Source organism: Hyalella azteca, unplaced genomic scaffold (genome assembly GCF_000764305.2).
Source record: "Hyalella azteca isolate HAZT.00-mixed unplaced genomic scaffold, Hazt_2.0.2 contig1029, whole genome shotgun sequence".
Classification (NCBI taxonomy): domain Eukaryota; kingdom Metazoa; phylum Arthropoda; class Malacostraca; order Amphipoda; family Hyalellidae; genus Hyalella; species Hyalella azteca.
In genome coordinates this window covers 49,520-63,515 of record NW_025931361.1, presented here as the reverse complement: position 1 = coordinate 63,515, position 13,996 = coordinate 49,520, and the positions used below count along the sequence as shown (strand labels likewise).

General features: G+C 35.3%; 1 protein-coding gene across 2 annotated transcripts; it reads right to left on the bottom strand.

Annotated features, from left to right (window-relative positions):
- Window positions 1-359: 359 nt before the first annotated feature.
- LOC108669140 lies at window positions 360-6,924 on the bottom strand. 2 transcript variants are annotated; one of them, XM_018156438.2, is made up of 5 exons: window positions 6,747-6,924; window positions 3,680-3,909; window positions 2,404-2,619; window positions 1,173-1,386; window positions 360-1,127 (listed from the first exon to the last, which is right to left on the bottom strand). In XM_018156438.2, the coding sequence occupies exons 1-4, from the start codon at window positions 6,756-6,758 to the stop codon at window positions 1,188-1,190; spliced, it is 657 nt and encodes a 218-aa protein (XP_018011927.1). In that variant the 5' UTR covers window positions 6,759-6,924; the 3' UTR covers window positions 360-1,127; window positions 1,173-1,187. The 2 variants fall into 2 exon arrangements, with proteins under 2 accessions (XP_018011927.1, XP_018011926.1); XM_018156437.2 differs by having other exon boundaries at window positions 360-1,386; window positions 6,747-6,923.
- Window positions 6,925-13,996: the final 7,072 nt, after the last annotated feature.

Below are 13,996 nucleotides of genomic sequence, written 5' to 3'. Positions count from 1 at the left end.
ATCATTTTTTTAATAAGTTTACAATATCCTTGAAATTTTCAGGACATAGCTGAAATTTGCTAATAAATACAACATATTTTGAAATACAGACCAAAATTCGTAACAGAATAAATTTCATTGTAGAAAAACAAACAGTATAAATAATTTTCTTGAACGTGTATTTATTAATTAACATTAAATGTAGGGCAGTAATTCTAGCATTAATTTTTGTTCTTAGGATGCAAAGATTAGTCGAGTAACTCCGTATCACTTTTCCTGCATTCAGTGATTAATTATCACAGCTATCACTGTGATATTTAATCACAGTGATTAAATATCACAACCGCTGTCGATGAAGATGAAATTTTGAAGCGTTGGAAAAATTTATCAACTATTTCATTTGAGAATGAACATAACATTTTAATCTCGCAAACTGTAAACAAAATTATATTAACGAATGACTGAAATTGTTCGGCCTGTAGTATATCAGATACAGAAGGTAACATATCATCAAGATTTCGATTCAATAAATACCTACCGATGTATTTCTATGAAGATCATTATGCAGGACAGAAGATACAAGATAGAATTTAAAACATTCAAGTAGGTAGTTTTTCTCCAAAGAAACGATGATAAAATGTCATAAATTACATGTACCTAAGGTTCATATACTGTTACTTATAGAAATAAGTAAATTTCAAAATCTTGTTGGGAAATCATGTCGGGTGAACAGGACAGCTCCTGATATGAAGAAAATTGTGACAGCTCCTGATATAAACATGAAGAAAATTTAAAAATTAAGACAGACATACAAGAATTTTTTTTCCATATTAAAAACTCATCGTAGCTAACGAAACACAAATAGGAGACAGAATATGGAGGAATTATTATAAGTAATATATCATCTGAAATATTTTTCATCAGCAAGAAGTTGAATGTAGGAGTAGATCCAAGATACTCGTCTGAAGTACTTGTAGATCAATTCATAATCTACTGCTTATGAAATACAAGCATGAATTGTCCAGTTTACCGAACTAAATTACCTTTATCTAAATCAATAAATATTTGTTACGGAAATGTCAGCAGCCAAGAAGAGAAGCAGTCAAGGTCTTTAAAAACGCACTAATTTCTATCAAACGAATTATAAATATTTATTTAATTACTATTCATATGGCTATCAAACAAATTATAAAATATTTATTTAATTACTATTCATATGGTCCCCCAGTTTCCTCATCAGCAGGATTAGTTTTCCTCTCCGCTGCAATCCTGGCGTGCTGAGCTTTTATTCGTTCAAACAAATCCTGGTGCAAGTTGCGAGCTTTTTCCAGCACCGGCGTGAACTGCGGCAGTGAGGCTGGATCCACGTTGCCGTCTGGGTACTCCACATTGATAGGAGCGTCGTATCTGCAGTGAAAAATATTAAATTTCTATGGAATTTCTGCTTTAATAATATGCGTTTAAAAATTACTTTTTAAAGACAACACTTCTAAAGAATCCAGTGTCTTTGATGTTACACATGTATAATGAATTTCTAATTTTATTTTCAAATATTAAAAAACTTAATTTTCAAATTATTTTACTATATAAAAATTTTTTTCATTTTTCAAATTAATCATTCTGTCAATTGATTCATGCATTGTCTGCAACTTTTCGCAAGTATGCAAAATTTCAGATCGATTGGACAGGTAGAAGTGTGTCAAATATCGATTATAAGATTTGTAGGAGACAAAATTATTTAAAGTTTTTTAATAGTGAAAAAATTTACATTTTTAAAATTATTTATTCTGCCAATTGATTCATGCTCCAACTTTTCGCAAGTATGCAAAATTTCAGATCGAAAGGACAAGTAGAAGAGTGTTGAATATCGATTATAAGATTGTAGAAGACAAAAGGGAAGTGTTGTAAAAATGCTAAGTCTCGGGAATATGCTCAGCTACTAGCCGAAAGGAGTACCAGAAGAACCACAAAAATCTCCTGAAACCATTTAAAGTGTTCAATTTAGATAGTGCAGCTTGGTTATTCAGTATCTTTGTGTATGCAGTGAAATTTGACACAAGTTTTATAAAGTGAACAATCTTCTTGAAGGAGAACGGAACGTGATTTTTCAAAATAATTACTTTAGGCAAGCAAATCAAACATTTGTTTCACATGAACAGAAAATATAAATTTATTAGCTTATTTTTGTCAATATACCGCATTAACCATGGAAAAATTTATTGAACTGAATCTGTTGCAATATCTTTATACATGTCTTTATATATAATATCTTTTTATTATAGCAACGCAACAAAGCAAATTATTTTCAACCATAAACTTGAATAAAAAACTTAAAGAAATAAAGAACTGAAAAAAATGAATAAAATGAGCCATTTCAAGTTGCAAATTTTTTCCTGAGAGATATGTTCATAAAAATAAACTAACGTCTGAGGTTCATATCCCAGTTCGGCAGCCCTGAGCGCATGCTCGGAGCCAATCTTGGAGTGTTCCTCAGCAATCTTCTGGAAGAGTTGAGCGTGGCGCTCGCGCTCAGCGATCTGGGCATCAGTGTACTGGGGCTGGTTGGTGCCCTCCACATGGAAGCCTTGATCGTCTGCAGTGTAGATCACTTCTTGAACACGCAGGCTAGGGTCAACGTACCTGCAGTAATGAGTTATTCATTTTATAATCACGGCGAATTATCTGTTCATTTATAATCATAGCGATTTATTCATTTATAATTACGGAGAAATGTGCATTTATAATCATAGCGAGTTGTTCGTTTATAATCATAGCGAGTTGTTCGTTAATAATCATAGCGAGTTATTCATTTATAATTACAGTGACTTGTTCAGTTATAATGATAGCGAGTTGTTCATTTATAATCATAGCAAGTTGTTCATTTATAATCATAGCGAGTTGTTCATTTATAATCATAGCAAGTTGTTCATTTATAATCATAGCGAGTTATGCATTTATAATCAGAGTGAGTTATTCATTTATAATTACAGCGAGATGTTCATTTATAATCATAGTGAGTCATTCATGTATAATCACTGTGAATTGTTCATTTATAATCATAGCTAGTTGTTCGTTTATAGTCATAGTGAGTTGTTCATTTATAATCATAGCTATTGTTCATTTATAATCATAGTGAGTTATTCATTCATAATCATAGCGAGTTATTCATTTATAATCACGGCGAGTTATTCATTTATAATCACTGTGAATTGTTCATTTATAATCAAAGCGAGTTGTTCGTTTATAATCATAGCAAGTGGTTCATCTATAATCATAGCGAGTTATTCATTTATAAGCAAGGCGAATTGTTCATTTATAATTACATCGAGTTGTTGGTTAATAATCATAGCGAGTTATTCATTTATAATCACGGCGAATTGTTCATTTATAATCATAGCGAGTTGCTTGGTTTTAATCATAGCGAGTTATTTATTTATAATCACAGAGAGTTGGTCATTTATAATCATTTATAATCGCAGGGTGGCAGCAAGCCATGTTTTTAAGGAGATTATCAGTCGTTGGAAAAAGCCAATGAATGTTAACATACTAAATACAACGTTATCTAAAATTTTTTTTGATTCAAGCGTGTAAATTCTTCATTGTATTCACTACACAAGTTTAGTCTCATCTTGTTAAGGAAAATATTTTTGGACCATACAATGCTAATTGTCCATTTAAATTTTTTGAAGTAGACAAACACCTGTAAACGCCTCTAGTGATGCCATCAGCGCCCCTCTCTTCCTTGTGCTCCCGGTCTGGTGCGCCGTGGTAATGACGTGAGGCCTCCCATGCGAAGCTGTACGGCCGCTTCTCATCGTCATCGTCGTCACGATCGCTGCGAGATTCACGCTGGTCGTGCAAGTCGTCGAGCTTGTCGGGCAACGCTTCCGTGACGACAAGGATGCCGAGTAGCATCCATAGAGCGAACGCCTGACGAGAAGATGTGCCGACATTATTTTCCTAGCTACGAGGGGTGATACAAATAGAAGAATAAGGATTAATAATTAGTTATAGAAGTCGATATGTTCTGGAAACCTACCTCTTACAGATATCTTAATTAGAATATTATTTGCAAATCAAGAGTTGTCTGCAGGATTGATTTGCCGACATTATTTTCCTAGCTACGAGGGATGATACAAATAGTAGAATTATGATTAATAATTAGTTATAGAAGTCGATATGTCCTGTGAACCTGTCTCTTGCAGGTCTCTTAATTAGAATATTCTTTTGCAAACCAAAAATTTTTTGCAGTCTTTATTTGCAACTATTTTTGTCGTAAAGTTTAAATACGATCGAATATAGAATTGACATAAATTTGCTGAAGTCTTGACAGTTTCCAAACTTCGATGTTTGGAGTAGTCATGACCAGGTAGTTCGATGCTTGAAAGGATTTGGCTGTTCATCATTTATTGCTTTTTAGTTCTTTTCAATAAATGAATACAAAGGAAAAATAGTGATAGCATTTAAATTCTGCCTCGATCTTTGCTGCGTCTGCGTTGTGGGGGTAATCTGGCATGTGCTTTCGGTCGGGTTAGGCACTGGTTTCTTGGTGGAGACTGCGAGTCAGGCCAAACGAATGGGACCTCCTTCCAATATAATGCGCATCATAGAACGGTTCCACATTCTTCACGAAAATGTTGGGGTACATGGGGTCCATATTGGCTCTCTGTCCCCGCTTTAGATCGCTCAATCTTATTAGAGACCCCGTTGCTCTGTCCGCCTAAAATTTTCTTTTAATCCATAATTCACATCTTATCGCATGGGCTTCACCCTAATCATGGACCACATTCATGCTGTCCTCGGCCGTCCAGTGACCTGGCGAGGATACTTCCTCCAGTGTTCAAGATCCAGTGCCCAGTCACAAAAGAGCTGTTCATGCCATCCGCTTATAAGTCCACCTTTGATCAGTTTTATAGTCTTTGATTAGAATTTCAGGAGAATATTTTAATTTTGAGGAATGATTAATAACTTTGCAATAATAGAAATGAAGTGGTATAACGAAGGCTTAGTTTAATATACAATGCATTACTTTATTGGGAACCTTCTGGCCAGGCAATCTTATCACCTGCAGGTTTACCAAGTGATTATACTTCTGAGTACCAGGATTAGAATAGTGAGTTGTGGGCTCGATCCAAGCTTCCTGTGACAGTTCTGGTCAAAATCGGAGTAGTGGCCGAGTGGTTAGGAATATCAAGATTAATTGGAGCACTTATATAATTAACATTGGGTTCAAAGCCCAGTGAGCTACTTTCCCAATTATTTCTGGAGAAACGATCAAAAAACGTTGAAATTAAATAAATTAAATGGTACAACGGAACCATGATATCATCCTTAATGCATGTCATTATAAAAAACCTTCAGGCCGAAAAATCTTTACCAATTATTTCCGAAAAATAAATGCATCAAGACACGTGCTTCAAAGTTGATTACTGAAGAGATGCATAGTGCAAGTGTCCTCGGTCATCGCCTTGATCTACGCCCAGCGCTTGTGCGCTCGAGGTCATAAAATGAATGAAAAAATCTAGTTACCTCTGCTGAAAAGAAATCAGAGTTCCTAGAATTAAGCAAAGGCCGAGATTGTATGGGGGTTACAGTGACAACGAAATATTTATTCAAAATCACATGTGTAACCTGTGATTTGATATAATTTTTTCACCGTTCATTGGCATGTAATGTTGCAATATGAAGGTCAATTATTGCACATACTGAACTTTATTTTCTAAGGGAGTCAAAACAAATGAAATCTTGGGCAACATTCAAATTTTACTTATTCATGTGACAGTTAGGTATATGGTAACATGTAATTTATAGGCAATATAAACTTGAATAATATCAATTTAATTGAAGGAATATATACTAGTCATAAGTTTTATAAGCTATTTGAAAGCTGAAGCGATGGAAATGAACGACCTGATTGGGGAACTGTTTCGTTCCATATGTTGGAGATAAGAAAGTCTTGATTTAATATATTCTCTACGTGTACTTATTCAAATGTAACTTTTTATATTATTGAAATAGGATATGCCTCAAATTTACGTCGCACTGAGCACAGCTTACTTCAATCTCAATAGAGTAATAAAATCATATTGAGAATATTTACGTTCATACTAAGTGTCTAAACTAAAAGTCCACGGCACAAATCCACGTTTTTACGAAGAATATAGCTTCCAACAAACCATGCGCTGCAAAATGCAAGCCTGCAATCCTGAACCATATAGTGATGCGAGTTCAGGAGATCAGTTCATGGCCAACGCTGCTTCCGAAACTTTCTATTTAGTTTGACATTAAAGAGAAACGTGGCAAGGGCAGAGCACAAAGCCAACGAATCTTCGAGCTAGTATAAGAATCGCTGAATTTGAACTTTATTTCCAGCTATAGCGAGACCAAAATTAGACAAATATAAGCATGCATTGTTGCATTAGTGATTGCTCGAGAAGTTTATTTTAAGCTTAGTATTTCTTATTAGTTAGCACCTTCTTAGTAGATTGAAAGCTGTTTGAATTCGAGGTGAGTTTAATTAGAAATACGATATCATGTAGCTACATTAAAACCCAATCGTAACACTCGGCAAAACACGCGATTTTTATTATAGGATTTTCCCAATCAGCTGAAATTAACATGAATTCCATATAATTTGTTTAGGTACCTAGAAATAAGCATGGAACTCGATATGATTACCGATATTCAGAAACATGAAGTCAGAATTCTATCGCTAGCCTTACTGTAATTTATTTTAATATATGACAAAAATATGGATCAATCCTTACCTTGCGGTTCATGATAATCCTAATTGCGCACAGTAATATACCCCCAATTCACTCAATCGATGTCACCAGGAATTTTGATCAGTTCTGTGTCGTAAGTGAGGCAAGAACTAATCAAGCACCGATACCTGCGCACTGCTCACTGCACCGAGGCAAGACTGCAAGTGGAGTCCAGCGTTGTTGTTGCTCACTTTATTAGTCGCTTCCATGCGCCTCAGTGAAAGTGTCTGCTCACAGACTGCGCACTTCCAAGAACGCAGACCATACGCGCTGTGATCTTCGTGGCTGTGCTCTATGAGAATGTTTTCTGCCATGAGTCTGTCGTGGGTGTCGCAACTTGTATGTTCGTCACTGCTGTGGCTTGGGTTAGTTAGAACGTTTTTTTTGCGGTTAAACTGTCTTGAGTGCCTCGACATGTTCATCGTCTTGGGACAATTAGACGTTTTTTTGCCATTATAATGTTATGAGAGATTAAACTAAATTAAAATGGCTTAAGTAGCTGCAGTGTCATACCTGCGACCAGGAGTTCTTTATGCAGTCATGCTTTTTTAAGATGTGTCGAAGGAGTAAACAAAAAATTTAGTTACATGTTGATCATGATGGTGGCCTTCACGCTGATTCTGTCAATAGGTGTCATTATAGACTATTATGTCTGAATGATGTTTTCGTCAATTATAACTATTGTATTTGTAACAACAGCTCTTGGAGCCAACGTTTTATTGAAACTGAGCTCATTCTATTCAGTTTCGAGGTTTATGAAGAGAAGTTCCTTTCATCTTATAAAACACTGAAGCTAATTAAACTACACTAAGTAGTTTAATTTATTTTGACGTAACTATATACAGAGAGGCAGGCAGCTGTTTTAAATGAGAGTAGCGCTGCCAAAAAAGTAAATAGTTCACAGTAATCGCCCCGTCTGTACTTAGAGTACAATTCTTCTTGACGACGTGAATATTACCTTGATGGTAGTACAAGAAAACTAATTGCGTATTTAATACAGATCCATCCTATAAATGTAGCTTCCATCTTACTACCGTTTGCTAACCTTATTGTAGAGACAAAATCGGTAGAAAATATCCATCTTTCTCCATCTTATAGTCACACGATTAAATTTATTTCTATATTGTACATATCAATGGTTGGAGTTTCACGATCAAAACAAACCGTTCACGTGCATTGATGTCTGAGCTGCGAGGCAGGGTTGAATTTTGAGCCTAACCGACTGAAGCTGTTCAGTGCGTTAGCCGTTCGCTGAATTTTTAAGCGGTTTAAATTTTTTTCATCGAGAGTGCGAGAGCTTGCATGCCTTGCATATGAGAGTACCCGTGCCAACCAGCACGGTTAAAATTTCACAATAATATCGAATCCTCTCCTACTCCAAAATCAATTTATTCCCATTTCGGTGGTTAGTACAGTAACAGCATACAAATCCCACCGGAAGTTTTTCCATTATCTGAGCCAATTAAGTGGTAAGGTTGCTCGCCGGTCAATATAGTTCATTTTTTTATTCAATTCTTAGTAATGTTTTAATAAATCCTATATTCTTAGAATCTTAGGGCATAATTCACAAATCTATCTTCACTAATTTATTTATAGAACTTTACAATAATAAAAAAACTTTACTGAGTCCAACTGCTATTATTTTGCCTCGGTGCTGTCAAGCGCTCGACAATTTATTCTTCATACAATTTGTTTTTCATACATGAAATACAAGCAACGATTTATTTCACAAGCCATTAATTAAAGTTACAAAATCTCTTATGATACTTATAACTTATAGGGTATAGGTACTCTTCATACTTATAGGTTCTTAAGAAAGATCTTCAGGCGCCTAGCATTTAATTAGATTTGAGTCAAGTCATCAATTCATTATTCAAAAATGTTGAACCTGAATTGCACTTCCGAGTTATAAAATTTAGTATTATTTAAAAAGAAACAATGAATTTTTAGGAATTCTTCCTGACTTATCAAGACTGAATGTAATTTTGAATGCCTTCATGTTCGCTAAATAAGTGTTATTTATGATTATTTATATATGTAGGTTCAATGAGGAAACATTGCTTTGAAAACCAGTGACCGATTTTCAAAATGGCGATTGCACTTTTAGATCTTCACCAGCCTCGTAGTATATATCCCACTCATAATTATACTATCAAAAGTATAAATAATTTTTCCTGGTTTTATTTTTAATCAATTTGCTGAGCTATTTGATCTTATCTCCATCGAATAAGCTATGGAAAATATATGGTCCTTTTTTAAATAAATTCGGTTGACGTACGTAAAATCTGAACAATTTCTATGTTATTTTTTTCGTAATAGGAACGTTTCGAGGGAAAATAATTAATCACGTTAATTAAATTTTCTAATTTTATCATCGGTTTTATCATTGGGCTTGATTTTTATTTTTATCAACAAGTATTGCGCAAGTATTTCTGCTGAAGACTAGCCGGGAAATACTCGAGTCGTGAGGCTCGCAATTTACGGCAGAAAAAAGTCCCATGCCAAATTCGTCTGGGTTCTCACGCACCCGCCGCCCTCCGAGTAATNGATGTGTATAAGAGACTAAATGTGATCCGTCCTTTAGATCTTATTTTTCAAGGGGAAAATTTTCCAGGCAGGTATATAATTTTTACCTGTTGATCGATCTGGATAAAACGAGGATTGGAAAAATTCTTCAAATAGATGACAAAAACAAGCAAGATAATAAGATTGAGAGGCTCAATGGTTGGCGATACATTCCGATTTCATGTAATAAATAAGAAATTACTTATGACAATTAAATGTTTTTGGCTGGTTACAAATAAACACGTTCGACTTCAGTATTTCAGCCCCCAGGATGCAGTACTGTTGTAGTCTCACGCTCTTTTGGCCCATAAACGCAAATTAAGAATTTTGATTAGATACCTTATCTTTAAATTAAAATTACCGAATTTAACTTGAACCGACACATTCGCGCAATACAATAGTGGGAACACGGCACTGGATGCAACACATTCGCGGGAACACGGCACTAGGCGCAGCACATTCGCGGGAACACGGCACTGGATGCAACACATTCACGGGAACACGGCACTGGCGCAACACATTCGCGGGAACACGGCACTGGGCGCAACACAATCGCGGGAACACGGCACTGGATGCAACACATTCGCGGGAACACGGCATAATTACTACTAAATATCTCTACTCAACTTGTTAGATGAACAATATCCTCTTGAAAAAATTCCATCTCGTAATTCCCTTGTCAATACGAAAAGATTCTTGATGTCTTTCAAGATCTCTTTGACCACTCCTTCGTGAATTGTACGAGTCATGCAGTCAAAGTCGTCGAAGCTTCAAACAATTCTACCTTCCGCTTTTATCATGCTCAGTTTGTATATTTTTCTCAGGGGTACGTCTAGAATTCTTGCACGTTAACGTTATAATTGAAATACAGTACAATTAAAATAGCGTAATTTTAACGTTTGTTGCTTCACTTGCATGATTGTTAAGAAAATTATTATAAAATTTGTGTAAGTCGTTTCTCTCGGGGAAAGAAACATTTGCAATATTAATTTCTACAATCTCATTGCATAAAGTCGTATGAACATTTATTGCCATAGAAGGTACTTCTTCATGCATAAACGTGTTCGGTATGCATGAAATTAAACAAATTTTGTAGGTGCGAGACAAGGCACCGATAATTTTCATATTTGAAGCACTCTGATTGAGAACAATGTTGCTCTATGCTTAGTTATTTAGGAACGTAATCAAATTATCAACTAATTGAATTATAGATTACGTAAAAATACTAATCAGAATTAGCGACACTCGACATCCGTATATTCCTGGTTGAATGGCCTCATGAATAACAAAGGATCATATGCTAGCCTATTTTCATACATTAATACACCTCTACAGAATACATACAGAATAACATTTCATATTATATTCCGTATAATATCACACTAAGATTATGCCACGTTTACTGCACGACGCAATGCGATGCACTCTCCGTAGCACGTCTACGGGCGTTTACTGCGGTCGCTTAATGGTCTGCTAAATGCAATTCATTTACGTGCAGAAAAAAACCGATGAGCGGAAGGCAATGAGCCTTGTGGGAAAAATACTTTGGGTTTTTGTCTGAATACAAGCTTCTTTTCGATGTTTTTCGAGCGGCAGATTTTTGTCGGTCATTTCATCTATCGAAATTCAGGGTTTGAAATGATTCATGTCGTTCAGTTCTGAATTTATATTGATATTAATTTAAAAAAATGGTATATGTAATTCAAAGCCCAATATTTGTACAGCGTGCTGCGTGCATTTCCCCGAAGTTATTTATGCACTGTTCATCCGTCGTATTTACAAAGATTTTTAATCTTAACGTATTTTAAATCTTGACACAGAACGTTAATAGCCATAAACTATGTTCAATGAACACAATCTATTGGTCCGTCGAGATTTTTTACACGTATCTCATTACTATAGATTTGATACTATTTATACAATAAAATATACGCCCTATGTGTATTTCCAGCATTTGAAAATGTGTTCACGGTATGGCAAGAATGATTTCGATCTGTGTTTGATGTTGAAAACACAATGGCAGTGCTAAGTTTCTAGGCATTACTTTTGTCAAGTCATCGATCGTGATGTAATTTATTTGCAGACAACAAAAACTGGGCCTATTGGTGGTGCACAACTTTTTTTCCCCGTTTATGGGGAAATTTAGACACTATAAATTCATCGATCATTTTCAATAAAAATTATTACTGCTGAGTAATTAAACGATATCTGGTGAGTCATTGAAGAAAGTCAGTTTTCGAAAATATATAATACGATTATCTAATACATGGAAGTTCAATTTCTTGAGCTGAATTCTAGTATGCTTCTTTATTTGTGTGTATCTCTAAACTGGGTGACGTAAAATTACCCGCATTACGCTTAAAAACTCATAGAAATGAGTGAGAAATTTGTCCAAATAGCGATGCAGTTTTATATATGTGTGTGTCGTCCTGACCCAGTTTGGCTCGGCTAAAGTCCGTATCAGTGCTACAGCTCCACCGCTCTCTGCTCGGACTGTAGATTAGAATGTTTGCCACTATTTGAACGCTAAACCATGAATGTTTGGACTTTGTACACAGTCTGTCATTTTCACAGTACACAGTCTCTTTGTACACAGTCTGTAATTTTCACAGTACACAGTCTCTTTGTACACAGTCTGTAATTTTCAAAGTACACAGTCTGTAATTTTCACAGTACACAGTCTCCTTGTACACAGTCTGTAATTTTCACAGCACACAGTCACTAATTTTCACAGTACCCAGTCTCTTTGTACGCAGTTTCACAGTGATTTTTCTGAGCGTACAGAATGACCAGGAACTTCTCGGGCGCCGGGTTCGGAGGTTACGTGGCTGGAGGAAGGGCATGACACGGACAACGTCCAAGGACAAGCCAAGGATTAGGAACCCATGACGTGTCAAGATTTATTCCGTCTCTTTTGCCAATTTCTCGCTTGAGTTACCAGTAATTCGCTGCCTGGTTATTTTTCTGTCTAGGTGTTCCTGATCGTTTACTACAAAATTAAAGATTCATTCTGCTTGCAATTTCAGTTATTCGTTTGAGTTAACAGTTTTTCTCTCCCGAGATATTTTTCTGTCTGGGCGTTCCTGGTTGTTTCGCGATCGAATTTAGAATTTCTTTGCTTGGAGAATTTAATTATTTATGTGTTCCAGACTGTTTTTTACAAGACTTCAATGTATTCAATTGCTGAGCATTTATCTAACGTTTATACCTCCGTTGTATAAGGTGATGAGCTTTCGATCCAGCATCAGGGATCAAGCTTCAAACCATGAAATGTTCTCGAGGACATTTCTATTGAAATTGCTTTGTTATATTCAATAGGCGCATGAAGAAACTTTCATCTCAATGATTTTGTCCTAAGAATCTCAATTGAATATTAATTACATTTCAGATGAAACTGAAACGGTTAACAGGAGGTTTATACAGGAATAATCATGATTTTGATCAGATTTGAAATAAATTCAAATGTGAGCTTCAGATTAATATTTGTTCAAGATTTATGAGCGATTTTTGATCATGCAAATCGATGAAATTTCGAATAAAAAAGCCTTAGTTAATGTAAGGGATCACAGCCGGAAGTCTTATTTTATTCCAAATGAATAAGGTACGAGAAATTCTAAGTGTTGCTCTTTCCAATTTTGTTCGTTACTCTAAAAACGTGTAAGTATAAAAAGCTAATATAATTCTTATCAATTTGATCAATTCTTGTTTCTATGAAAGCAGTTCAATTTTATTCTTAGGCCGACTATTAATTTGGAAAAATGAATTTAAAAATCATATGAGCTTCGTACTGATTAATTCCAGTGCAGGAACTAACTTGCATGTTTTCATTGAATTGTAAGATAATATAGCTAAATCAGCAACAACCAATTACATAGAATATTTTAAAATTAGTTGACTTATTAGACGAGTTAAATAATAATGATTGTTTTGTTTGCATAATCAGTTTTCTTGGAGAAAAAATCAGACTTCCATGTTCCGTATTTGAAATTTAAACTTTGAGAAACAAACTTTAATTTTTATCTCAAAGTTCACCTACAGAAACATTCAAGAAGAAAAAATTATTAAAACATGTTCTTTAGTGATTTAGCCTCTGGTATAATCATAAGTCTGGAACTACAAGGACTTGGAACTGTAAGAAATGTACGACGATCTTAGATGGTCTGTAGGACACAGAAGGATGTTCGAGCAGTTAGCCTTGACCACAGACTTAGGGTTACTCTAAAGTCTGCTGACGTACAGACACAAGCTCGCTGAATGTAAGAACAAGCTCAACACTCTGTATTATTACAGCAATCCATTCACATTTATACCGTTCAGTTCGGCAAACTAACAAAACGATGGGTGATCAATGAGCTACAAGTAAGATTCAATGAGCTACAAGTAAGAACGCGTCCAACGCTGCGAATTAAAACCGCAATAAGATCAAATTTACTTTATTGTATTCGGTACAAAACGGATGAGTGATCAATGAGAAATTATAAGTAATCTGTGTCAATATCCGTATAATAGAATAGAAGCGTCAGCGCTGAAGAAAAGGTACATGGCCCGTTGCATAAAGTGTGTAAAAGTAGAATGTGTAACGTAAAGTGAAGGCATGACCCCCATTACCTGCGTAATTTAAACTATATACAGTAGCCCACTGTTGCTTGAATTTAGTGTGAACTTTTCATACTTGGATGTCATAATTA